Source organism: Cupressus sempervirens, chromosome 5 (assembly GCF_028749045.1).
Source record: "Cupressus sempervirens isolate cs-2001-9-10 chromosome 5, ASM2874904v1, whole genome shotgun sequence".
Lineage (NCBI taxonomy): Eukaryota > Viridiplantae > Streptophyta > Pinopsida > Cupressales > Cupressaceae > Cupressus > Cupressus sempervirens.
Genome location: NC_143122.1, coordinates 382,877,058 through 382,904,901, shown reverse-complemented (window position 1 = coordinate 382,904,901; position 27,844 = coordinate 382,877,058). Strand labels below are relative to the sequence as shown.

The window sequence follows — 27,844 nt, the reverse complement described above, 5'->3', positions numbered from 1 at the left end:
AAATAAGCACATCAACATGACTGCAAATAAGTACAAATGTCAAATACAAGACTACATCTTCCTCTTCCCAGTCACTTTACTAGCGAGTGCGGGAGAGGGTAAAGCTCTAGAACTAGAACCCCGCATGGTTTGTGCCCGTGTCTGTATCTGTGCCAATGCAGGAGATGGTGTAGCTATAGAACTAGATGTCGATATCTGCACATTCGCTGCGCGCAAGATGTCAAGGTCCTCTACAGTAAGCTCAATGTCATCATCCTCATCATCGCCCTCCTCGATGTCATCCAAATCGATGTCATATCCAGTTCCACCCCCTTCCTCCTCTGCAACCTCCTCCACGGCCTCCTTCTCCAAATTCGAGATGTCCTCCTGTGTAAATAAGGGAGCCTGCTCCTGTGCCGTCCAATCATAATAAGGATCTATCTCATCCAAATCGATTGGCCCAGGAGGATCTTGTTGCGCCTTTTTCATGCGCAATTTAAGATTATATTGCACATAGACCATGTCATTCATCCTCTTTTGGGACAACCTGTTTCTCTTTTTTGTGTGGATGGCCTCAAACAAACTCCAGTTGCGCTCACATGTGATGCGCTACAAGGCTGTGATAGGATTCTGAGAGCAAATTTTGCAAGATTTGGAGTGCTTGCACCCCAAGTGGTCCACCAAGCTACTGCATCACAAAAATTGTACAAGTTAGAAAATACTAATAGACAACAAAAAATGAAACATAAATATTAATTTAGCATTTGAGATTCAGAAGTTTGCAAATGTATTACCTGGGGTTTGTGTAAGCCTTGCTCTCTTGCAAAGAGAAGTGGAGAACACCTTGCCTTCTGCTGAAGTGAAGATCTCCTGCTCAGCGATGATTTTATCTCTTGTTTCCTCGCTGGTTACCATCTTTTCGACGCACTCACTTAGGCCTCTGATGACCTCTCCATGAGGATCTGCATATGTACCATCAGCCCTAAAACCAAAAACCAAAAACAAATAAGTCTTCCAATTTTAGTACACACCCAACACCCTACGAAAGCAAAATGAACTGAAGTCTTCGTTAACTTAAATTTGAGTAAGAATGAGCTTACAGTATACCTAAAACGTGGGTTGAGGAAATATCTTGCTGCATGAATGGGTTGGTGAAGCTGATTATTCCACCTTCTATCAATGATCTGCCAAATGGGTTCATATTTGATGCTTTCCCCCTCGTAGTAATTTTTGACAGATTCTTTGGCCTTGTCCATGGCCTCATATAGTTCACCCATTGGCGTTTGGTCTCCATCAACCAAACGCAAAACTCCGACTAAAGGCTTGGACACCTGCAATATAAATTTGAAATTAGTTGACAAGTTACAAAATTATTATTTACTTGAGTTACAAACTTAGTATGTTATAAAGTTGTAAAGTGTAAACTAAAACTTAAAGTTTTGTAGTTACCTTTACTATTTCATCAGCCTTATCTTCAAAATATTTATCAAACACAATCCGCACAACATTCTCTCCTTCACTCTTCTTTGAAAATGTGGAAGCAAGCCATTTTTTGGAAACAAACATTTGCTTCAAAGAAGCCAAATTATCGAGAATGCTTTGCAATGTCAAAAAAATCGTTGCAAACCTTGTGACGGTAGGCCTGACAATTTCTTTGCCATCAGTGTACTCTCTCATCAGGCTAAGGACCCATGGGTGATTGTATATGTATTTTGTCACCCGCCTTGCATCCTCCACAATTGGAGTGACCCACTCAAGTTTGCCCATGTCCTTCAAAAGAAGGTCAAAGACATGTGCTGCACACGGGGTCCAAGAGAGAGTGGGGTGCTTCTGCTGTAGGAGTTTTCTTGCCAATTGTAAAAGCAAATACTAATTAGTTTCCAACTTTTCAAATATATCAAACTATTAAAAATTCTTGTTGTGAAATTCACAATGCACATGCAACATAAAATTACGGTTTACCTGCTGATACATATGCAGCAGCATTGTCTGTGATGATTTGCACCACATTTTCAATGCCAATCTCTAAGACCATGTTCTCCAACATCAATGCTAATGTCTGAGCATTTTTTACCTTGTTGGAGGCATCGATTTATTTTAGGAACACCACATTATCATTACAGCAGGCCAAAAAATTAATTATGGTTCTGCTCTTCCCATCCGTCCACCCGTCAGAAAGAATGGTGCAACCAAATTTTGTCCATTCTTGTTTCTGTTCCTCAACAAATGCTTTGGCCCTCTCAACAACATTTCCAATAAGCCTACAAAAACAAAATTTAGTTATGTCTTAGATTCTTAGTAATTTAAAATTGATTTAGACTTTAGTAATCAACATTCTAATTTCTAGATAAATTAATTAAAATTTAGAACTAAGTAAAAAGTTAAAAATTAAAAGGAAATCGAGTGTAATAAAATTATTCGCTTACCTGCCACCCAACACAAAACGAGAAGGGGACTTGTACCCCTTTCCTGCAACTGTCAACCCTGTGGCCAAAGCCTCCCAATAGGGACTGTCAACAACACTAATAGGAAGGTTGTTGAAAACCCAGAAATCTGCTAGTGCATTGTCCAACTGGTCATGGACCTCCTTATTCCATCTAGTGGCCTCTAATGAAGGTTGTGCACCAGGTGTGTGCCTCGGCACAAAATAGCTCCCTATCCCAGAAGCACCTGCTGATCCTGATGGTGCGGAAGTGCTAGGAGGTGTAGGAGTGGGAGTGGGAGTGGAACTCGTGAAAGAAAAAACACCCTGTTTGCGGACACGCAGCCCACAATAAGAGCCATCCATGCTTTCAATGGCTGCCTCCTCCTCCTGAACATCAACGAAACTGCCCTGGGTCTCTGCTATGGCTGCCCTGACATGCAATTTATTCCGCTCTCTTTGCAATTTTTTTTGCTCTCCAGCTGCGAGCAGGGCATTTGCAAACCTTTTTATTTCTTCTGTTGTATTCTCACAAGGATTCGTATCATGTTTTGAGATCCCTGCGATGTGATATTTGAACCGGTAAATGCCCCCGGATATTACTTTTTCACATCGAATGCAAATCACTTTGGTTGGTTCATCGGGTGCTTCATAGGCATATTTCCATGCTTGACCTCTCACATTCTTTGGCCTGGTGCCAATGTAGCCTGAGGGGCATGGAGTCAATGGCCATTTGTCTGCCATTTAAAACTGCTGCGGGCTGCCTACACATACAAATTTTAAAAAAAAACTATAAATAAATTATAACAAGATCAAAGTTAACAGTTAAACAAAGAATTCAAGCAACATTCCAATAACAGCACCAATAAATTGAAATCCAAATAACATTCAAACAAACTAGCTGCTAGGGTTTCAATTTTTTTTTAAAAGGGCAAATTTTTAGCATAAATTTGATCTAGAATGGAAAAAAATGCAAATGAATGCATTTAATCTTGCTTACATTCATCAAATGCATTCCTAACTAATTAGGAATGTATTTTTATCCATTTACATGCAAGGAAAAAAAATACAATCTCTTGCAAAAACAAAAAACAAAGATTCAAATCACTTACCTAGTAACGAAGAAATCGAATCAAAAGGCCTCCAAATGCACTTGATTCTGCCTATTTCTTGCCAAGAACTCCTTCTCTATCCTCTCCTCTCCAAAACACCCTAAGCAATGTAAAAACATAATGAAAAAAACGTGTTTTTTCGTCACTTTATGTGACTGCCAGGCGCGGGCGATTTTTTTGCAAAAAATCGCTATTTTTAGGTGATTTTTTAGGCGATTAATCTGCGATTTTTTGGAAAAAATCTGCAAAAAAAAATTGCAATTTTTGGGGCAACTAAATCGCCGGCCTCAAAAAATCGCGATTTTATCTCGTATTGCCGATTAATCGGCGATACTCACATCTATGGTTGAGAGTATCAGGTAGAGTTCATAATTAGAGTTTAGACAACTTGTGTAATGAGAAACTTGATCAAGAATTGGTGTTGAGGCAAAGTTTGTTCAAAACAAGATGTAAAGCTGTATAAAAGTGTTGCAAATTGATCATTGATAATGGGAGTTCAGACAACCTAGCATTACAGAAATTAGTTAGCAAGTTGCAGTAACCAAGGATGTAGCATTTGAAGCCATATCAGATTGCATGGATAAAAGGTGATTATAAGGTACTGGTAAGTGAGCAATGCATAGTAAAATTAAAAATTGGATCTTATCATGATGAAGCTCTTTGTGATATTATGTTAATGGATTGTTGTCATATCTTGTTGGGAAGACCTTGGCAGTACAACAGACATATAATACATGATGGTAGCTTGAATAGGTATACCATAGTAGCAATTGGAACAAAACAAGCATTGTTACCTTAGGTAAGAGATCCTAAGAATGAGAATTGTACCACAATAAGGGTTTGCTTGGTTGAAGGGAGAAAATTCTTAGACGGTACGAAGAAAGAGAGTATTGAATAGGTATACCATAGTAGCAATTGGAACAAAACAAGCATTGTTACCTTAGGTAAGAGATCCTAAGAATGAGAATTGTACCACAATAAGGGTTTGCTTGGTTGAAGGGAGAAAATTCTTAGACGGTATGAAGAAAGAGAGTATGTTTTATGCTTTGATTTTGCAAAAGTCTAATTTGGGGATAATAGATGAATAACCTAAGGAAACAAAAGAGTTATTGATAAAATTTGAAGATATCATTTCATATAATGCTCCTGATAGATAAATGTTCTTGATAGATTACCTCTTGTTATAAGTATCAGTCATTCTATGGATCTAGTATCTGGAGTACGTTTACCAAACAAAGCATTGCAATGGATGATACCTGTAGAGAATGAGGAATTGAATAGGGAAGTGCGAGAATTGTTGAGGAAAGGTCTGATTAGAGAAAGTTTGAGTTCTTGTCTAGTACCTGTAGTATTGACATCTAAGAAGAATGGAGAGTGGTGAATATGTATTGATTCTAGAGCTATCAACAAGATCACAGTAAGGTATAGATTTCCTTTGCATTAGATGGATGACATAATGAATTGTTTGCATGGAGCAAAGTATTTTACTAATATTGATTTGAAGAGTGGTTATCATTAGATCAAAATTAGAGGAGATGAATGGAAGGTCCTACATTTAAGACTAATGAGGGTTTTTTATGAATGGTTTGCTATGACTTTTGGTTTAGCTAATGCACCTAGTATTTTCATGAGGTTAATGAATGACATATTGAAGAAATTCTTGGGTAAATTTTTGATTGTGTACCTAGATGATATTCTGATTTTTAGTAAGGAAAAACATGTGTTGCATGTGAGTCAAGTGTTATAGAGATAGAAAGAAGAAAATTTGTTAATCAATATCAAGAAATGTTATTTCATGAAGGAAAAGATAGTAAATCTTGTATTTGCTATTTCAATTGATGGTTTGAAGATGGATCTTGAGAATGCGAAAGCAATTTTAAAATGGCTTAGACCGGAGAGCATTGGGTAAGTTCGATCGTTTCATGGATTGGCTGTTTTTTAAAGAGTTTATCAGGAATTTCAGTTCGGTTTGTAATCCTATGACAAAGACTATGAGATGTGATTGGAAGGGTTTCGAATGGACACATGGAGCAAACCAGAATTTTGAGTAGTTGAAGAAGAAAGTCTCTGAACAACCAGTATTGGCCTTAATGGATTTCAACAAGGTATTTCATGTGGATTGCATTGGAAGTGGGAATGCAATTGGAGATTTGTTAAGTCAAGAAGGTAGACTTATTGCATTTTATAGTGAAAAGTTGAATGATGCCAAGAGGAAATATTCAGTTTATGATCACGAGTTCTATGTCATAGTTTAAGCATTGAAGAAGCAGAGACATAGTTCAAGGAGTTTGTATTGTATATTGATCATAAAGCATTGCAGTATTTTAGTTAAGGAAATTTAAATCAGAGGCACATGGGATTGGTTGAGTTCTTGCAGACTGATACATCTATGTCAAAGCATAGAAGTGGCTAGTCAAATAGAGTAGTTGATGTCTTGATTAGAAGTAGGACTTTGCTAACAGAAATGAGATTAGAAGCACATGGGTTTTATGACTTAAAGACCTCTAGTGAGACAGATTCCAATTTTGCAGATGTATGCAGGGTTTGCAAGGAGCTTGTTATAGTTGGATGAGGCAAGTGGTTAGATTATTTTGTTAGGATGATATTTTGTTTAAAGGAGTTCAGTTATGCATACCTAGAGGATCAATGAGGCATAATTTGATTAAGGAGAAACATAGTGGAGGACTTGCCAAACACTTTCGTATTGACAAGATAGTAGGTTTGGTGAGTGAGATATTATTGGGCACATATTTATATGGAATATAAATGTCATAATTTTTTCCCGAAATTACATTTGTCAAGTTGCTAAGGGTAGTAGTGAGAATGTGGGTATGTATATAGTACCTAGTAGACCTTGAGAGGATATTAGCATGGATTTTGTTTTGGGATTACCGAAGACACAAAGAGGTAATGATTCTATATTTGTGGTGGTGGATAGATTTTCTAAAATGTCAAATTTCATTCCTTGTAATAAGACATCGGATGCAGTACATGTAGCTGAATTATTCTTTAAGGAGATTGTAAGATTGCATGGGCTAGTGAGGAGTATAGTTTTAGACAGGGATAACAAGTTTTTAGGGTATTTTTGAAGGACGCTTTAGAGGAAGCCGAATACTGATATGAGCAGTGATAGTTGGTAGGCAAATGCAATATTTATTTATTGTTTGAGCAAGTTCAGGGTCTACAATGTATTTCAGACTATTATATAAAGTCTGAATTCACATTTTACGAAGTTAAAAGGATTTTATGTGTTATTAACATTTGATTACTTATGTTAGAATGCAAGTTCTATTTTATGTATTGTTTCCATTATTGAACGCAATCTGAAAGTATTGACTAGTAATTTAGAAAAGAAAATTAGTGCGACAATAAATACCATATCAAACACATTTACAACAACCTACTAAAAACCAATTAGAACTAAGTACTCCCTAACAGTTCGGTTCCGCAAGACTTTTTCGGGCACTTCGAGAATCTCAGCAGGTTCCAGAATGAGTTTCCCTTCCTCATTGAGTGGTGGAAGATCTGTAGTGACGGTGATGTTTTGCCTGATAGCCTTCTTCAAAAAAGAAACATGGAAGACATTATGAATGCGGCTACCTTCGAGAAGCTCCAGTTCGTACGCTGCCTCACCAATGCGACGGATCATGCGGTAGGGACCATAAAATCGGGGCTTCAGTTTCTCCTTCCCTGTTCCTTTTAGTGAGGATTGTCGGTATGGTTGAAGCCAGAGGTAGACCAGATCCCCCACCTCAAAACTTCTCTATTCGATGTCTGTCAGCGTACACCTTTTGTCGGTTTTGTGCCTGCTGAAGGTTTTCTTTCAAGCTCCTCAGAATGTCTTGTCCCTCCTGAAGCCAATCCTTCACCCTTTGAGTGTGGTTGTTGTCCAACACTGCATCGATGAAGGAGAGTGGTTCGTGCCTGTATAGAGCTTTGAATGGCGCCATCCCTATCAACATGTGATACGTGGTATTGTAGCAGTACTCCCCAAGATGGATCCATTTCACCCATGCGCGTCGTCGTGCCAAGATGTAGTTCCATAGGTGGCCTTCGAACCATTTGTTCACAATTTCAATTTGGCCATCTGTCTATGGGTAGTAGCTCGTGCTCGGTTATAATTTAGTCCCTGCCATCCGAAATAGTTTTGTCCAGAAGATATTGATGAATAGTCCATCTCGATCACTGACAATGTTTCGGAGTAACTCGTGCAGGTGAAAGACTTCTCTGAAAAACAGTTTGGCGACCTGTGCAGTCGAAAGGTCCAAGGGGATGACGAAGAAGTGAGCATACTCTGTCAATCTGTCAACTACCACAAAGATGCAGTCCTTTCCATTCACCCTAGGAAGACTTGTTATGAAGTCCATTGATATACTTTCCCACTTATGTTCGGGAATCAGTAGAGGCTATAATAGTTTGGCAGGAAGAGTGTGTTCGGATTTGTTTTGTTGGCAAATAGTACATTCTCTGACAAGCTGCAACACATCCCCTTTCAGTCCCTTCCATGAAAATCTCTCCCGAATACTTCTGTAGGTCTTAAGGAAGCTAGGATGTCCAGCCAAAGGGGAGTCATGCACTTCCTTCAAGATCTTCTGCTTCAAGTTTGATTTTGGCACTAGGTAGATCCGATCCTTATAATAGATGATACCACTGTAATGTTCCACGCTCTGCTAAATGACGATACGGTAGATTGAACCTGGGTGGACAACCTAATATTGTGGATTTTGGAAGCCATACACTACATTGAGACCCAAAAACAACCGTACTTCATGCTTGGAAGGCCTACGTACAGAACAGGAAGTCCGTACGGGAGGGAGTATGACCGTACGGGAGTCTTATGATTCCGTACGATGGGCTAGGAAGCCGTACGGACTGTATAGAAGGCCATACGGAGAAAATGGAAAATGGTATGGTGCAGATGTCATACGAGGTATGCAGTACGGGATGGAGAATATGCAGTACAATGGTCTACAGGAGAGTAGGCAATCAAGTCCGTACGGTGTGGAGGGTGCACAGCAAGTGAAGGCCGTACAGTGTCTTAGGAAGGCCGTGCAGTAGAAAGGGGATCCGTACGGTAGTAAGCCATACAGTGACCAGAAGGAGAGGTTGTTAGGATTTGAATGAGTAGAACACCAAACCAAACAAAGATATATCATACAATAGATCCAGATCATACACAGGTTGCAGTCGAAAGGCTAAGAGACTCACCAACAAAAACAGAGATATATGATTATGCCTTCAAATTGCCAGATACAGATCGAACACCAACAGAATAGGGTGAGGTTTTGAATCCCACCAAAATCGTGCAAGCCAAATAGGGAAGGTCTTTCACTTCCGAAATGGCGAACAATGCCGAACTCCAGCAAGAATCCGCAGTATAGAGAATATAATCCAAAGCATACCTACAAACTACCTATAGCCGTGCTTAAATACCTGTCGGGAAACCATTTCGAGGGTGTACAAAGATAGCCGACAGTGACACAAACTACGAAGACAAAATATGGGTCCGGGATGAATTAAAAATAATCGGCCTGTTACACAGATTAATTAAATACATTTATTTTTGTCGGGGACATTACAAGCCGGAGACGGCGAGATGTCCCTGCGTCCCCTGTGGGTGTGGGGGGACGTGACCGCATCCCCTTTGGGTGCGGGGGGACACTTGGACTTCCAAGGGATGATCATTGATCGTTCATTTGGAATTTTGATTTGGACTCTTGGAGACTTGTAGTTTTTGTTTGCATTATATACTTATTTTGATATCTTGATCCATGGCACAAGTTACTTATTGCAATCATCTTTATGTCATGACTCATATGATCATTGATTAGATAGTAGATACTCATATTATTGATTTGATATATATTATAAATTAAAAATTATATAATTTGACACTCTTTCATTTGTTGATGTTCAATGTTCATTGTTTGATAATGAATCATGATGTTCCAGTTCAAAACTTCAAGCAATGTTCAATGTTTAAGTTTTTTACATCTTTATATCTTATATTGCAGTATATCTTTTCATAACTAGCATTTTAAGTACCATATGTATAGTATATACACCCCTGCTCCCCCCACCACCCCTCTGTCCCCCTCCGCTGTCCCCCCGCTGCCCCTAAGTCAAGGCCCCTCTGTCCCCCCGTTTCGGAAACTTGTTCCCCCATCCCACCATCCCCCTGTTCCGCAGGGCGGTGTAACTATGGTTATCTTCTCTCTTCTATAAACCACTGCAAATCAGAAAACAAAGCAAAAAGAGTGTTTGTTACATAAAACAAAGCTAAAAGAAGTGTAGAAGTAGTTTCTTGTAAGCACACTCCAATGGCAGGAAGTGATTGTTTGACAATATTTTTTCTCACACTTAGTTTTTTGGCTAAAAGTTTTATTATATTTATATGTTTGTTTCTGTTTGCATTCTGCTATTTCGTTTATGTATGCCACATTCAAAGGTTCTATTATTTGAATTGAATTTATGTAGTGAGTGTGGAACCTATACTTGAATTTCTAGTAAATAGGGACATGATTAACTACAAACCAGCAAGGAAGCACAAATGTACACAGAGCTGAAAATCATGGATAGTATGGACTTGCTCCTTTTCTTAGCAAAATATTGAAAAGGCAACAAATTTACAATTGCACTAGTATAAGAAGATTAACTTGATCCAGCCAGACCATTGCAAAGAAGAGTTGGAGAAAAAACAATTAATCCTTCCTATCTTCCATGATCCCTAATCAAAGAGGTAAATTAAAATGAGATATAATTTAGCTCTAAAACTCATGTGACATTTAGTTCAGTAAAATTCCGTTGTTTATGACTAGGGAAAATTACTTGTGATTATTTTCTGAATATGTTCAATTCTGAAAACACCCTTTGTCAAAAGCCACAAACTCACTTTCACATCATCAAGTCACATTTATTGTCAGAAATTTCTATTGCGGAAATTTGAATCTAATTCATGAACAAATTGATTGGTAACACACCTGAAAATTTTCATTTCTTCCATGGCTATAACTTCTGTCAGACATTTATGTGAGAGCCTAAATGGAAACAAGATCCATGGATGTGACACAAGTTTCTCAACCACTAGAAATTACAGCAATATTTTTGTAGTAACGGCTAGGTGTCTTAATTATATATTCTACCTTTGAGTATGAGAAATTTCAATGTTGTGACTTTCTAGCTGTCAATATCATTTTCTGCCATTCTTTTATATGATGAAGCTGGTCAAATATAGCAACAGATCCTTTAGTATATTTATAGTTTAACGAGAGAAGGTGCCACATCCTTCTGTTATAATGATGTCCCTGATCGACATGAACCATATGTTTGAAGGGGTATACACAGAGGTCACAACCATGGGTGTATAGGGGGTTAAATGGGAATATGATCCGATATGTTCCTTTCAAAAGGCTTGATATGTGTTTTATTCAAATCTTATTGGCTGGGTCAGTCACATTATACAATTCATGTATGTCTTTTCAGTGTTTATCTTTTTTGAGATTTCAGCAGAAGCTGATAGATTTGAATAATATAAATTTATTAAATTTATACATTTCATTTTTCTTGTTTTTCTATAACATGTAGATCCTTAAAGTTGTGGATGGTTTTGCGGTTATACGGTGTATCAAATTTACAAACATATATTCGGAACCATATTGATCTTGCCAAGCATTTTGAGCAACTTGTTAGAGAAGACCCCAGATTTAAGGTATTCTCATATCTAGTTATGGAAATATTTTATTTTTTAATCTCTCATTGAGATGTTCATTTTTTAATCTTATCTGGTTGGCTATGGAGTTCTTGTTTTAAATTAGCAGAAAAATGATGGGGGATGTTCTGTTATGTAAATTATCATGCTAGAAAAATGTCTTTCTAGTTCAAATTTGACAAAAGATGCTATGTTGCAGTACATAAACATGACTACAGATTTCTTACTGTTCATGTATTATATCATCAGTTTTTTAGGAAACTCTGAAGGAACAAACAGTTGTCATGTTTCTGTATAGTAATGGTACTCTGCGACATTTTGAAAAAAAATCAGTCTGAATTTAAGCTTTCAAGGGGGGAAGTTTAGGCCTTATCTTAGAATCACATTGTCCGCTATAAGAAAAAGTTAATGCATATGATAAACAAAAACACTCTAAGATTAGGGGAAAAGAAACTGAACACTGTTGTCATATCCCTGCCATAGCAAACAAGGTATTTAATATTTTTTGAAAGTATCAAAGCCTCCTGTAATAAGCATTAGCAAGCAGTGATCATTTGAAAGTAACACTGTTGACATGGCAATCCCATTTATTAAGATTATGAATGTTAAGGAGCGATCAAATGAAATAATCACTGTTTAAACTTTATCCTTATCGCTGTTTACAAACATCAATTTGTCTAGAAACTGTTTGTTATAGGAGGGATTAGGTAAAGAAATTAAAAGATGAAGAGAAACCACCCTCTAAGTTTAAGGAAGGGACATTTCCTCCTGTTCCATGAGGGGAATATATATGTATCTAAGGAATTGACTCCAAGGGAAAAAGGGAGGAAGGAATGAAATACTGAGCGGTCGATACTTACAGGCTTACAGCAATCTGAAAAGTTACTTAGTAGCATCAGCGAAAACATGTACTCAGGAAAAGGCACCAATGAAGAAATCAGTGATCTGAAAGTAGGATTGAACAGAGGCAAGTGAAATGCAAGTCACAGTTATATCCATAGCAAACTGGGAGTATACAACAGTATTGAGAGGATATAAGACAAATTGTATTCTCTAATACTCAGAAGAGTGTATTCATAGTACATACAGAAAAACTGTAAGAGAACATCTGCAGACCAATAACATTCAGAAAGAGGCTATACAATAGAACTTCATAAACTTATCGGTATATCTACTCTGGTGACTCATCATGCCTATTGCATAAACAAATGCTAGTTGTTTCTATCAATCTATATAATGTTTAGTTCTACAACTATGCAATTATCATTATGGATGACTGAATTTCTTATGATGATGAACATGTGAATGTAAGTAACAGTTTGTATCCCATCTTGAAAGGAATGGCTTGAAGTGTAAGTAGAGGGGTGTGCCAAGACATATAAGCTGCCCTAAAATGGACTAGAGGGGCTTCATGTCAGAGAGTTGAGGAACTCACTTGGAACTTCTGTCCAAGTCCACAAGATGGTGGGTGTTTGTCGGAAGATGAGACAGGATGGAATAACTAGGTACGAGCACGCCACTCAAGTGGATGTACATATTGCCTACCAGTGAGGCCAAGAGGGTCAAAGTTCGATGGCTTAATCTGGGGATGACTTCAGGCAGGTACATCATGTGTCTCCTTCCAAAATCTAATATGTTTTTGGAATATATTTGATAATCTATGAAAAAATGTGATGCCTAAATCCAAGTGTATATGTGTGAGTGCGCGTGCACATGTGGATATTTGTATATAAAGTTTTTGATTGTAGGATTCAATTCTTGAGGTACATCAATAGAAAGGTATTTAATTCATGAGATGTAATCCTAACTCTAAATTGTTGCAATTGTAGTTTCAGGGAAAATTCTAGGACAAAATAGGAGGGGCACATCACAAGTGGCATCATAGCATCTTTACCGTTAGTTTGTGAAAATCATTTGATGCAATCTAGCCCAAGGGCTCAAAAGGCTTCAGAAAGAGAAAGAAGAAAGCTTGAATATTGAACAACCGACACCAAAATATGCTATGAGTGAACAAATGAACGATGAGTTGAGAGCCTTCATGGAACAAACCACTTAACCCACTCAAGACCTCGTTGAATAGAGTGAGAGGAATGAAAGGACCAACTAAATCCTACAAGTCATTAAAATATAAATAACAATTCTCGTGGATAGGATACTTACTTGAACCATTCTGAGAATAATGATTGTATATCCAATAAGGGTATCAAACCCCAAGCCAAGAAAACCTCCCTTTCTACCAAGGGAGGAAAACATGGAAGAAGAAGAAGAAGCAAAAGTTCCACCTATGGATACTGTTAATGAAATTGTGAAGCATACTCTAAACTTGATCCTAAATTCAAGAGAAATGTTCTTTATAAGGATCCATCCCTAATAAGAAAAGAAAGGGACAAGTAGATAAGGATCTAAAGGAAAGGGTGAGTAAGGTAACCCCTCTTTGACAGATCGAACAAAACCACAACACATTCATGGGTGTAAGTTAGACAGTTTTGTTTTGTTAAAACCCACGATGAAGGAAAATGCCATTAAATTAACAATGCTCCCATTTTCAGGAATAACCCACGAGTGGTGGAACCATGGCCTTATCACACAAGGTCACCAACACATAACCTCTTACATCAAATTCACACAAAAACTCATTAGCAGATTCAATCAAAAGCATCCAAAATGGTACTTAAAAGACTCAATGCAACTTGAGCAACAAGGGGCAGTTGAAGAATCTGCCACCAAATTCCAAATATCTTTGTCATGGTCCAGAAATCTCTTAAGGAAGCCTCACCTATTTGTGGAGGGATTGAAGGAATCAATCAAAAATACAATTAGAACCTTGGATGCAAGAAACTTAGAAAATGAAATTCAAAATGCAGTAAAATTTGAAGATATAAGCCAAAAGCTTTATCTCAAATACACACTCCAAGCATCCTCTTAAGAATGAAAGGCATAAGAAGGAACCTTGAGGAAGTACATGCTCCCATTGTAATGAGAATTGGGAACTCAAACATGTATGCCAAGATGGAAATGCTGAAAAATAGAAATATAACCTAAAAAGAAAGAATTGGTGTTTCAAATGTAAATAACCATGGGAGCATGGGCATATATGTGGGCAAGATGCCAAGCCCACAAAATAGAGGTAGTACTCAACAAAGGAACAAACATAACTCTAAACATGAAAATAAAGCATGATGACAGAGATCTCAATAAGATCCAATCAAATAATGGATAAATAAACCAATGGAGCTTTGTGGCAAAGCTGTAACAATTACATCACCAAAATCTAGGAAAAGATTATCTAACCACTCTCCATAGACAAACCATAATATGTTTAATTAAAATCTCACTAAGGTTCCTTTAGGGTGCATCTTCATGGAACATTTCATAGATGTAAGTCATATATGTTAATGCAATTTTAGACTATAAGAAGGGTCTAGTAATGCATTTTATTTGTGTGTTTATTTTGTGTCTGCATAAAATCATGTGTATACTTTGTGTATGTTTTGTGTCTTCATACATCCAGGTATATACTCGATGTTTTCATTGCATATGCTCTGTGTTTGGTGTTATTTTTTATTTGGATATTTCTATTTGTCACTTGTGTTTGGTGACTATCGATATTCATTATTGATTCTTCTTGCATTTATTGTTACAAACGTAAATGGCAGAATACTTGACTTATTAATCAGAGATCAAATGATCTATATATACAAAGAGGAGAGTCAAATAGAATAGAAACATTCTATTCTAGACTACACCTAAATATTAGAAACATTCTAATATTTATAGAGATACAATAAGATACAATAATGAGCATTAAAAAGAAACATAAATATTATTCTAATACCCCCCCTTAATGCTCAATCTATTTACTACACCAATAGATCCCCTAAATTTAACAAACTTGTTAGTACCAAGGGGTTTTGTGAAAATATCTGCTAGTTGCTCTGAGGTAGGGACATAGGGTAATTGAATAGATCCATCTTCTACTAACTGTCGAATGTAATGGCAATGAAGCTCTATGTGCTTGGTTTGTTCATGAAACACTGGGTTCTTAGCAAGTTTGAGTACTCCTTGATTGTTTGAAAACAAAGAAGTCGGACCTACTTGAGGAATATGCATATCTGCAAGCATCTGACGGAGCCAAACTGCTTCACAAGCTACCTTGACAGCTCCTCTATATTCTGCTTCTGTAGAGGAGAGTGCCTATGCCTATTGCTTCTTATTGGTCCAGGTAACTGTTGTAGATCCGATACTGAACACATAACCAAAAGTAGATTTCCTGTCATCAATTGAGCCGGCCCAATCATAATCGGTGAATCCACTAAGTTGAAGCACTCCTTGTGTAAAGAAGACTATAGTTTGAAGTACCATGTACATAGTGCAGCACATGTTTCGCTGCAATCCAATGATCAGTGTTGGGGTTCGTCATGAACCGTGAGATGTAGCTGACTGCAAAACTGAGATAAGATCTAGTGGTAGTAAGGTAGATGAGACTACCTTCTAGTTGCCTGAAGAGTGTTTCATCTATAGGAGGAGAATTAGATTGTGCGAACAATTTCAGACTAGTCTCCATAGGAGTGGAGGCAGGTTTACAATCTTGCATTTTAAACTTGTCAAGCAAATTTCTAGCATACTTGGACTAAGACAAAAAAATAGTATTGTCAGTCTACCAAACCTCAATACCTAAACAATAATGAAGCAATCCGAGATCTGTCATATCAAAAGTTTTGCACAAATCCTATTTGATTTTTGAAATCAAATGTTCTGAACTCCCAGTAATGATCAAATCATCCACATAGACAACAAGGAAAAGAATATCATTACCAGAGTGTTTAATTTATAGATTACTATCTGACAGGCTACGCTGAAATCCCTAAGCAATCAAGCACTGATCAATCTTTATGTACCAAGCCCGAGGGGCCTATTTAAGACCATAGAGGGCCTTTTGGAGTCTACATACTTTTGGTTCTGAACCGACAACCTTTAAACCTAGGGGTTGCGTCATGTAGACTTCTTCCTGTAATTCACCATTAAGAAAAACACTCTTCACATCCATCTGATGAACTTTCCAACCATACTGAGCTGCAATGGCAAGAAGAAGGCAAATAGTGCTCATCTTGGCTGTCAAGGCAAAGGTCTCCTCATAGTCAATGCCTTCATGCTGGGTGAATCCTTGAGCAACAAGTTTGACTATGTATTTGTCCAAGGTACCATCTGCATGGTACTTGACCTTATAGACCCATTTACAGCTAATGTGTTTCTTCCTAGGAGGGAGATCTGAAAGAACCCAGGTGTGGTTCTTTTTAAGACTCTGAAGCTCAACATCCATGGCATGTTCCCATTTTTGAATTCCTTTGGCCTCTGCATATGTCTGGGGCTCAGGCAACATTAACTGTGTTATGCTGAATGCTCTTATTTTTGGAGGTTCTACCCTCCATGAGTTCATTAGGACGAAGATCACTAATCGTTTGAGCCCACCATTTTGGTCGAAGAGTAGAGGAGCAAATATCAGATGCTATCGGAATAGCCGGAGTAGGAGCAAGAGCTGTATTATATGGAGGTGGCTGAGGAGGTGTATCGGTAGCATCAAATGACTCATATAAAATAGAAGGACCCAAGTTAGAGATTGCTGAAGACTGAATCTCGGAATGTGGCAGGGAGGCAGAGAACTGAAATGGTTCGAGTTCCTCATCAAACACAACATCACGACTAAAGATTAAACGATCAATGTTTACATCAATCAATCTGTAGGCCTTATGTGTGTGACTGTATCTTGTAAACATGAGTTTCTGGCTTTTGGAATCCAACTTAGTGCATTTGGCATTAGGAATCCATACATATGGTAGAGAGCCAAAAACCTTAAAATGGTTGATCTTAGGTTTGCAACCAAACCAAGCTTCCTCAGGAGTCTTATGTTTAATTGCAAGGGTGGGTGACTGGTTAAGAAGGTAGATAGTTGTGGATACTGCTTTTGCCCAATATTTTCTGGGAATATTTCTATGTTCTAGCATAGCCCTAGCCATTTCCGTGATGGTATAGTTTCGATGCTCTACAACATTGTTTTGTTGAGGGGTGCGAGTTGTGGTAAACTGACCTCTAATGCCATGAGTAGTACAGAAGGTAGAGAAAGTAGAAGAATAGAATTCCTCCCCATTATCGGTCCTGAGAGTACCAATGGGGGAACCAGACTCTTTTCCTACTAGGGCTTTAAACTGCTGAAATACAGGAAAAGCATCGGATTTTTGCTTAAAAAAATATACTCACATTTTGTGATTGAAATCATCCACAAAGAGTAAGAAGTACCTGTTCCCAGTAACAGGAGTATCCATAGGACCACATACATTAGCGTGGACCAGCTGGAGTACTTTAGATGACTGCCATGATTCACCATCCTTAAATGGTGTCCTATGTTGCTTCCCTGCTTGGAAAGCTCTGCAAACATGATGGTTTTGGGTTAGGATATTAGGTAGGCCATGGACTAAATCATCTCGAGCAAGTTGTGCTAGATATTGAATGTTCAGGTGACCGTATCGTTGATGCTAGAGGCTGCTGAGAGTGGATGATTTGGCGATGAAGGCACGCTCAAGAGAATCGCCTAAATCTACAAGACTATAAATACCATGATCCTCAAGACCAACAACAAGTGTATTGCGAGAAGAACGATCAATAATCGGACACTTATTTCCATTGAAAACGACATCCAACTGAGGGGAGTGCTTCATAATCTGACTAACAGACAAAAGATTATGTTTCATGCCAGGAACATAACATACATTGAGGAACATGAGTCTTCTTCCTCCGGACTGAATCTGAACATGGCCCTTGCCGACAATATTGTATGCCTGGCTACCTCCAATGATTACTGAGTTAGAATAGGGAGTGAATTCAACAAACCAATTACGCGTATGAGTGAAATGTTGGGAGGCACTGGAATCTATGTACCAAGCAGAAGATTTCACATGATTTGCAGGTATGTTGGCTATAAGGCATGGTAGATAGATTCTTTTTGCTCTGAGTGTTGGACAACATTGGCTTGCTTTTTAATTGAGTTTGATTTTTGATGTTGCTGATATAGATGCTCATAATACGTGAATATCTCAAATGGCACAAACTTCGAGGTGAGAAAATGAAAGACCCAAAAAAATCGGAGTACCCAGAAAAGAGCTCAAAAAACTTAGAAATAATATGCTGTCAGAATCCAGATCTGCTGGCTCGAAAATTGAGGCACCTAGAAAATTTTGATGACAACCCATTTGAGATCTCAAAAAACCCACCAAGAATTTGTAATCAGAAAAAATTTCTGAGCCCAAAAATTAGGGTTTCAAAAAAAAGGCCCTGGCTGAAAAAAGCATGAAAAAAACTCAGATTTCTTGATAATAATGGTAGATTTGTTAAACAAAACGCTATTGGCTTCCACCACTGAAGTCATTTTTGGATTGTGAAGTAAAAAATGACACTATTTGTGGAAGAAAGACACCATAAACTGCACTCAAAAAAGACCATAGTAACGAGAATCGCTCGAAAATTGCGTGAATCGGTGATTCAATGATAAGATTCAAGGTGGGCGATTTTTTTGGAGTCGGGAATCGCCACACCCGATTTTTTTGGATGAATTGCATGAATTGCCGATATCGGCAATTCATCAAAAAAATCGCATGAATCGGATGAAAAAATCAGCAAGAAATCGCCCGCAGCCAGAAAAGTATGAGTTGTAAATTTAAAAAAAATAACTTGTTTTTTTTACTTTCTACATTTCAAGGGTTTTTTCAAATTTGCTGATTCATCGCTGATTCACCGGTGATTCACCCCCGATTCACGATTCGATTTGGCCGTGCCGATTTCGATAGGATTCCGATTCTCGTTACTTTGGAAAAGACTGCCCAAATTTTCAAAAAAATTCGAAAAATTCCTGATAATGGCTCTAATACCATGTTACAAACGTAAATGGCAGAATACTTGACTTATTAATCAGAGATCAAATGATCTATATATACAAAGAGGAGAGTCGAATAGAATAGAAACATTCTATTCTAGACTACACCTAAATATTAGAAATATTCTAATATTTACAGAGATACAATAAGATACAATAGTGAGCATTAAAAAGAAACATATATATTATTCTAATATTTATATCATTGCATTATCAAAGTTGTTTACTTGTAGTGTCCATATTCAAAACCAATCTCAACAATCTCATCCTACCACATACAAGAAATGAAGAAGGTCATATGACATTTGTGTTCACACATAACTATTAATGGTAGGGATAATTTACTCAATATACAACCTATATTGTACCAACAATACAGTCTTACATTTGTACAACCTTGATGCCGTACGATGATCATTTTACATGAGGTCTCGTTGTAATTGTGTAGGAAGGAATTTTGTCTAAGTGTACGTCCTTGTCACCTCATCGTATAGGCCTACTATTCTCCTTTTGTGTGGACTTTCTCTATGCCATATGACCACTATTGTTGTTGTACACTTACAACTGCTGTCATACTTGTCATATGTTTAGTAGTTAGCACAAACTGGGTTGGATTATTGAGGTTGTTTCGGTATGTCATATGGCTTGTACTTTGCAGTATGTTCTCTCTATCCAGTAAGCACTCTATGCGACTCTTGGTCAAGCTATCAGAGTTGGAACATTATAGTGGTATCAGAGCTGGTGATTCTGCCCATCAAGTTGTGGATGCAAACGGATCTTATCCTAAGGGAGGGTAAGGGTTATCGTTCCGTAAGCCTTAGTGCTATGGATTTGGACTCGTAAACTTTGAGGGAATCCATTGTTGGTTTCTAGGGAACTTGGATAACACCTATGCCAAATAGTAATATGACTGGATATGAAGGAATTAATGTTAACAAGATGGATAACTAATTCTATTAGGGAACATTACAATCCAAATCCTTATCGAGAAATATTAGATAAATCAAATAAGTTCCAATTGTGGACATTACATGGAACCTTTGAAAGGATGGGTGAAGGGATTCAACTCCATCATGCTTACTGAAGCAATTAAGAAAACATGTGGCATGGCAATATCCTCCTCTATTTCTTCCAAGAGTTAGTCACATACCAAACCACCCCTTGCTCTGAAAGAAAAAGATAACAAACCCCAACCAAAAAAGTCATCACTGGGTGAGGCCACTAGGTAAGAGCTTAGGAGAAGAAAGCTTTGTTTTAATGTAAGAAGCCATGGGAACTAGGGCACCGATGCATGGACAAAGGAAAAATCCACTATATTGAGGCGATGTTCATCGAGGAGCATAAAGAACTTGAAACCAAAGAAGGTCAACAAGCTTCCAAAGAAGTTAACATCAACCGTGTAGAGAGAATTTCCATGTTGGTACGACAAGGAGGTGCTATCCCAACATTTGTTGGTCCTTCAAGGTGCATTGTATTTTGAGTAGAGGTTACACTCTAGGGATAACGAGTTGTGGTCATGCTCGATAGTGAGGCGACACTTTCATCAACATGTCACTTTTGAACTGAAAGGGTTTGCACATGGAGGCACATCAAGGGTTCGAAGTGAAGTTGGTAGGAGGAAACCTCTTGTCACATAACCATATGGTCCCACAACTAAGCATTACCAAGGGAAACTATACAGTAACATATGACTTATTTGTATTGGATCTTGATGACTTGGAGCTTATATTGGGCATATAGTGGATGGAGACTCTTGATTAGTATGCATAGTGCTTCAAGAGGATGGCATTCTCCTTTGAAGAGAATGGAAAAAGGGCAGTGCTGAGGGGGATGTCAAATGGAGGCTCAAAGGAAATCTCGGTACAAAAGATGGAGGCAATCTTCAAGCATGATGATTTTGTTTGGGCAATACACTACTTGGTTTCCAAAGAGCCTATTCATGGGGACTAGGCTTACTATCAAGATGATGAGCTTCAAACAATGTTAGATAAGCATAGCGTGCTCTTTTCTGACATCCCATCGAGTATACCTCTGTACCGTAGCTTTGAGAACACATGAGTTGGAAGGAGCCAAGCCTGTCATCACCACACCCTACTTCCATCATAACAACTTTGAGGATGAGATAGAGAAGATGATCCAAGAACTCCTTGAAAAAGGAAGAATTGGACCCAATTCTAGACCCTTTCCATCATCAGTAGTGTTAGTAAAGAAGGATGGATCGCTTTGGATGTGTGTGCACTACTGTGCGTTGAACAAAACAATCATAAAAAATAGCTATCCTATTCCCAAGATTGACAAGTTGTTGGATTGGCCACATCCCAAAACTCTCTCAAATTTTCATAGATTCTTTGAGTGCTTAGTTTCTGCAAAAAGTTTTTTGAAGTGTTTCTCATTGCTTAGTGAACCACTAATAGATTTGACAAAGAAGGGATCTTTCCATTGGGCTGAGCGGGCACAACACACCTTCGACAAACTGAAGGAACTCATGAGTACATGTTCTATTCTGGCACTACTAGACTTCATTCATCCCTTGAAGTGTGACGTGTCAAGAGAAGGCATTGGACAATGTTAATGTAGGACCATCACCCCATTGTGTTCGAAAGTTGGAACCTCTTAGAAGCAGAATGAGTATACTTCCATCTATGACAAGGAGATGCTCGCCATTATTCATGCACTGATGAAGTTTTGATTGTGTGTACAAACCATAGTAACGTGAATCGGAATCGTATCGAAATCGGCACGGCCGAATCGAATCGTGAATCGGGGATGAATCGCCGGTGAATCGGCAAATTTGAAAAAACCCTTTAAATGTAAAGATTTTAACAATTTAAGACTTATTTCATGCATCCTTTATTGAATATAACTTAAAAACACTATAACATCATCAAATAGAATCTAACATACATAAACATGAAACATAAAATCCATCACATACGTAACTATGTTATCATTATGTACTAAAATGTAAATTGTATGCTAGCTGAAGTAAATAAAAATCAAATGATCATAATGATTCAAATCATTGAATTAGTAAGATGAAATCATGAAGATCTATAAGACATCAAATCATAAATGTATGTATAAATCTAAGATGAAGATCCATGAAAGTTTGAAACATATGTCTATCAGTGATTCAGTATCACTATCAATATCTATACAGTGTAAACAAAATATAAAAACAAGGCTCCAGCTCAAGCCTCATCATCCTCATCATCATCCTCTAGCTCTGCTGCAGCCTCAACCTCAGCCTCTGAGTATCCAGTTTGCCTATGAGAAAGGTGTGTAAGGTAGGTCCTAGAGGACCGCCGAGCCATGTCCCCTGCATGGACAATGGGCTCATGAATAACGTTGCTAGGGCCTGCGTCTGTGCGTGCGCGTGTGTGTCTACCAATGCCTGAATGTGCTCTAGCTGCCTCCTCTGCCCTAGCCACAGCCTCAGCCTCTACTACTGATGATATCCTACCTTAATCAATTGAGCCACAAAAAGAAGATGTAAGTCCTCCCTTTACATAAAAAACATGCTCAAACTCCAAAAGGAGCTTGATCGCTTTCAACCACTACACAAAATATAAACAATTCTTCAAAATACACACAAAATGAACCAAATATTAACAAACACCAAAATAAGTAGATCAAAGATGCAGAAGCACATAACATAAATCTAAAACCATTAACCTAAAATAGAAAGGGTACATTTCATAAACATTTCTAATTCTATTTAATGATAAAAGACAGCATTACAGACATGAAAAATAAGGACAAAAGCAAAAAATTAAATTCCTATGTGGACAAACCCTAGCATTCGACAACTGGTTTGCCTTAAACTTTCTATTACATTTCATTGTATCTAAGAACATGTAATATAATTTTTTTTTTTTTTTTCCTCTTTTGGTCAATAAACAAGTAGTAGTAATTTCTCATGTGTAGATAACAGATAGAAAAAAGAAATGATTGAACCAGATATCCCTCACAGTCAGAGTGCTAAAGGATTTGTAGAAGGCAAAGATGGAGCTAAATCCCATCAATATAAAATGTTACAACCATCTTCAAATGTGTGTATTTATGAGGTTCTTGAATCCATGATGGCTTCAAAACCACAAGCTTAATTATGTTCCTTTGGTAGTGTCCTTTGGATTTTATCATCACAAGAAAGGGGAACAACTATCTGTAATGGATGACCACAAGCTAGAAGTAGTAGAGAGAACATCAAAAGGCTCAATAATATGGACATCTATATGTTGAAAACATAAATTGAGATGTTAGAGAAAAGAATCAAGGAGTGCTACCAAGATTCAACAGTTGAATACGATAGAGAAACAGTGGCCTGGATGCTAACAATGGGTGCATCTTTTATTCTAGAGTTAATTGATGACTTAATTGAATCAGAGAAAGATGTTTCTTTTCTTTGGAATCAAGAAATCATCACAAGCTTGATGGGGAGAGATAATGAAATAGGTGTCATGTTCCATGATCTAGATAGGGAAGTTTCTATACAACCAATTGAACAATTTTAGGTGGCTATGAAACAAATAACAGATCAATATCACAATCTGTTGAATTTGTGGATCAGACAATTCAAAGAAGAGTATTGCTCAAGGCCATGGTACATTATCTCTCTTCTGGTGGTGATACTTGTTTAGGGTATGATTATTGTGCAAACATTTTTTGGATCAAAAAATAACTAAAGTTATATAATCTCAGATATAAATGACATTGCTTCTTTTTTAGAATTTTACAAGATGTTGAACCTAAAGGGTTATATTGTCTTTTGATCTATGTCATTGTTTACATGTATATGGTTAAATGACATCAATAATATCCAAATCAGTAACACATCAATTTATGTTATTTTAGTCTTGAATTTCAAAAGTTGCATGTAATTTCAACATTTTAAGCAATCTAGGTTTTTACAAAAAATAATTATAATTTTATGAAATTTACAGTAATCTGTTTTGCGCATTATACATATAATTTTTTTTAATAGAAAATATTAATGTGTTAATGATCTCCTAGGTTATTTCTTAAGCCATTTTTGATAAATTTATGATTCATTGTTTGTTAGTCAAAAAATTGAAATTATTATTCAAACAAAAATACAAAAATACTTGTAAGAAAGGGAAAAACAAATTCATCATTAGGAAACATATTAAAATTGGAGATATTTGAAAAAAATAATACTAAGTTGTTTGTTGAATAGTAGAAGTCCATACTCTTTTCTTATTGTATTCTATCATATGTTGACTTCTTTCTAAACATCAAGGAAGATGCCACCTTAAAGGTTTGCAACCCTAAAAAATATCAATTTAGAAATGCAAAACTCTTCGCAATAAAGCTCTAATACCACAACAAGAACACAATAACAATACACAAACATCAAATTGGAGAAATGCCAAATCCTTTCTATTTGAAACTAGAAGTAAAATTTTGCAAAATCATTTGATTACAAACTAAGAAATAAGCCACTGATTATAAACAAATTTGCAACAATTTGGAGTTGTATCCAAAAAAGTCTACAACTTCTTATCCAACTCATGCTATAGACTTAGAGTTATAATTTAGATTTTGAAATTATCTACAATGTAATGAACTACTGCTACAACATTTGTTTCTTCACTGCTCAGGACTTCCATTCACAAAAATATTCTTTCTTTGCTCCTACTTACAATATCATATAGTCTTGTGGAATATGCCCCCTTGTAGAACAGAGAAAGAAGGCAGAGCATGAAACCTCATAAATGAAATCAACATGATTAACATCTAATTAAGAGAAACTAAGTGACTGCCATGCCATAGTAGTGAAGTTTCCTTTGGCTATATGATGTGTTAAGCCGATGGTCAAAATTCTCATACTTTTGAGCTCTTGGAAATTTTTTAGAAGAGGGTTTTTTTTTTTCTTTTGGTTGCAGGAAATGGAGAGAAAAGAATCTATATCTCACTTTGATTCTACCAAAGTGAAGAGAAAGGCGGCTACAATTCCACCAAAGCGAGGAAGTATAACACGACAAATAATTGCCAAATTTCTAACTTTGAGATCAATTTCATTATGTTGCAGATGATGAGATTTGGGGCTTTTGAAGCAGACCCTTACTAAATTTTCATGAGTTGTAAAAAGAGGGTTTGAAAGTGTTATGTATGTAATTATTAGGTTTTTCATGATTCTCTCTATGAATCTAATTGTTCTACTTGTATTTGCGAGTCTGCAAATGCATATGCTGATTTTAATGAAGAAATGATGCGTTTAGAGGCTATATATAATGCCTCTGGGGTGTTAACAAGGCAAAAGTTGTAGTGTAAACTGAAAATGAAAAGTTGCAGGTTGTTTTCAAACAAGAATTGCAAGAGAGCATCTAAAATCAAACAATGGACAGTCACAGGCTATTTGTTAGTTAGGGTTTTGAATTATTCAAATAAATGAGACATCTAAAATTTAAAAAAGAAATTAAGAAAATAGAGCTTTGGCTTTGAATAGATTTTCAAAGGAAGTTTGTCATTAGCTTTCTTATTCTGCTAATTCATCTTAGCTTTCCTTTTCTTCACTCAACAATAGGGTTTGCAAATTGTCATTGAAATATATGCAGATGATCAAAACATTAGTAGAGATTTACACTTGGGAGCTATACGAGCATACATAAAAGCCACAAACTTACTACAAATCTAATATAACGTACCTTTCAATACAAGCAAAATGCAAGACCTTCCCATTTTGTCACTACTCAACGAAATCAATCTCGAGAAATGACAGAGTGAAATGGCATAAGTATTATGAGTGAGTTTTTTTGCAGATCCGATGAATTATACATTTTTCCATATGTTGGGAAAGTGAGATTGGGAATGAGTTTGGCCCATTCCAATTAGAAGTTTTTTTTAGAATGGATAAAATCCCACTTTAATTTAAAATAGGAATCCAAAATCTTATTCTCCACTCCCATTCTGTATAGCAAACAAAGAATTAAAAACATATTCTAATTTTCTAATCATATTCACATCATATTCTAACAACCAAACAGACCATAAGGGAATTAGTTTGAGATGATCAAAAGGAGAAGTGAAAGGCAACACATAAAATGGGTATTACATGTGTCTTACAGAATCATCCTCCAAAGATATAGCAAAATTCACTATAAAGTCATGTATAAAGGTTTGAAAAATCTCATATTTATAATCTATTTTGTGTAGTTTACTCAATCATTATTTTCCATATTTAGTGCATTCTTTTTTGTTTCAAATTTTTAGTCATTTTATATAGTTTTAATATATTTCATGAGAACTTGTTGTGTTTAGAAGATCTACCAAGGCTACCAAGATATGCAATTAATGTGAGGAAAAGTATAATGTTATGCTTTGTCACTTCTTAAGTTTAATTCAATTTCTTCCACTCAAAAATAATTTCAGTTTACATGAGTTTTTAAGTATTTTAGAAATATGTCATAAAACATCATTCTTCTTACACTAATAGTATACAAAATGAATATTTCATATTAATAAGAAGAATTGAAAAAAAAGAAATTTTAATAAATTGAAAAAATATGTTTTATGTGTGTTAAGTTCTTTAAAATAAAATTTTTGAAAAATTAAATATGTTATCTTACATTTCACATGTTTTTCAAGATATTTGATATATTAAAGGATATTTAGATCCATAGATTAAAATATTTATTCAAATTCTTCAATTTGAATAACCTATATTAATCATTGACATTAATGGTATTTTTTTAAAAACTTGATATTGTCTCTTATATAGATAAAACTAAAAACCTTGATAACTTGCTGTGTTTAGTGTAAATAACATAGATCTACCAAGGCTACCAAGGTATGCAATTAATGTGAGGAATTTCTTGTACGTATGAATAATTTCATTTGGTATGAGTAACATGCTATTTTGATTAAATTATCTAGGATGTTTTAAAAAGTGATTTTTTTTTCAAAAAGGAAACTGATAGAATGATTTGTTCCAACCATTTCTAATGCTCTTGATTTTGTTCAGGTTCGACGATATTCTTGATTTTAAACTATACGGCAGTGTGTAGTATCTTTCTTCCTCTATTTTATTTTAGAAACTGCAACATATTTTTCTTCTAGGGCTTTTATTTTGCAAGTAATACTCTTTATGTGCATATAAATTGACTATTTTTAGAACAACCCCAAGTCTTATTTGTTTTTACTTACTTTTTCTAATTTCACTAATTTCAAAATCTTTCCTTACCTTGGAATTCTGTAATTTTATAGAATTTACATGTTTCTTTTCCTAACTTTTAACATTATTTATAATTCAAGATTGACAATTTCATCACAGGGTGAGTTGATTTTTTTCTTATATAATTATATCAAATCTTATTTATTTTTACCTACTTTTTCTAATTTCAATATTTTCACAATTTTCCTTATCTTGGAATTCTCTAGATTTATAAAATTACTTTTTTTTTTCCCTAACTTTTAACATTATTTAGGATTTGATTGATAATTGATATCATCATTCTTCAATGTGAGTTGTCTCAAAATTTACTTTTATAAATCTCCACTTTTCTTGCAAGTTGATTGATTTTTTATATAATTATATTTTAATATAAACTTAGTTATGGTTTTTTTTTTCTCATTTGAAATCTATATTTTATTAGATTTTTCAATAATATATTTTTATATTAATGAAATATATTCATTATTATTTTTAGTGTAAAATAGAAGCAGCCCCCGAAAAAACA

At 36.2% G+C, this 27,844-nt stretch overlaps 1 protein-coding gene and 1 pseudogene across 2 annotated transcripts in view; one reads left to right on the top strand and one right to left on the bottom strand.

Moving 5' to 3' along the window:
• LOC149556373 (tryptophan decarboxylase 2-like) overlaps positions 1–25,611 on the top strand; it is a 377,028-nt pseudogene extending 351,417 nt beyond the window's left edge. Inside the window, exons 10-11 of the transcript XR_016364544.1 lie at positions 11,098–11,221; positions 25,052–25,611. The product of XR_016364544.1 is annotated as a tryptophan decarboxylase 2-like (transcript). The remainder of the gene's footprint in view (positions 1–11,097; positions 11,222–25,051) is intronic.
• LOC149556374 (uncharacterized) lies at positions 52–3,300 on the bottom strand. Its single transcript, XM_089785893.1, has 5 exons — positions 2,406–3,300; positions 2,087–2,240; positions 1,168–1,310; positions 823–961; positions 52–459 (listed from the first exon to the last, which is right to left on the bottom strand). The coding sequence occupies exons 1-5, from the start codon at positions 3,143–3,145 to the stop codon at positions 52–54; spliced, it is 1,584 nt and encodes a 527-aa protein (XP_089642019.1). The 5' UTR covers positions 3,146–3,300.
• Positions 25,612–27,844: the final 2,233 nt, after the last annotated feature.

Bases quoted from the DNA above. Each gene is read 5' to 3' on its own strand.
- LOC149556374 (XM_089785893.1), bottom strand. From the start codon at position 3,145: ATGGCAGACAAATGGCCATTGACTCCATGCCCCTCAGGCTACATTGGC. The intron at 962-1,167 runs GCAGATCATTGA...TTTTGGTTTTAG, and splicing joins ATCAAATATGAACCCATTTG to GGCTGATGGTACATATGCAG. The intron at 460-822 runs GTGTTCTCCACT...CGCATGAAAAAG, and splicing joins TCACTTCAGCAGAAGGCAAG to GCGCAACAAGATCCTCCTGG.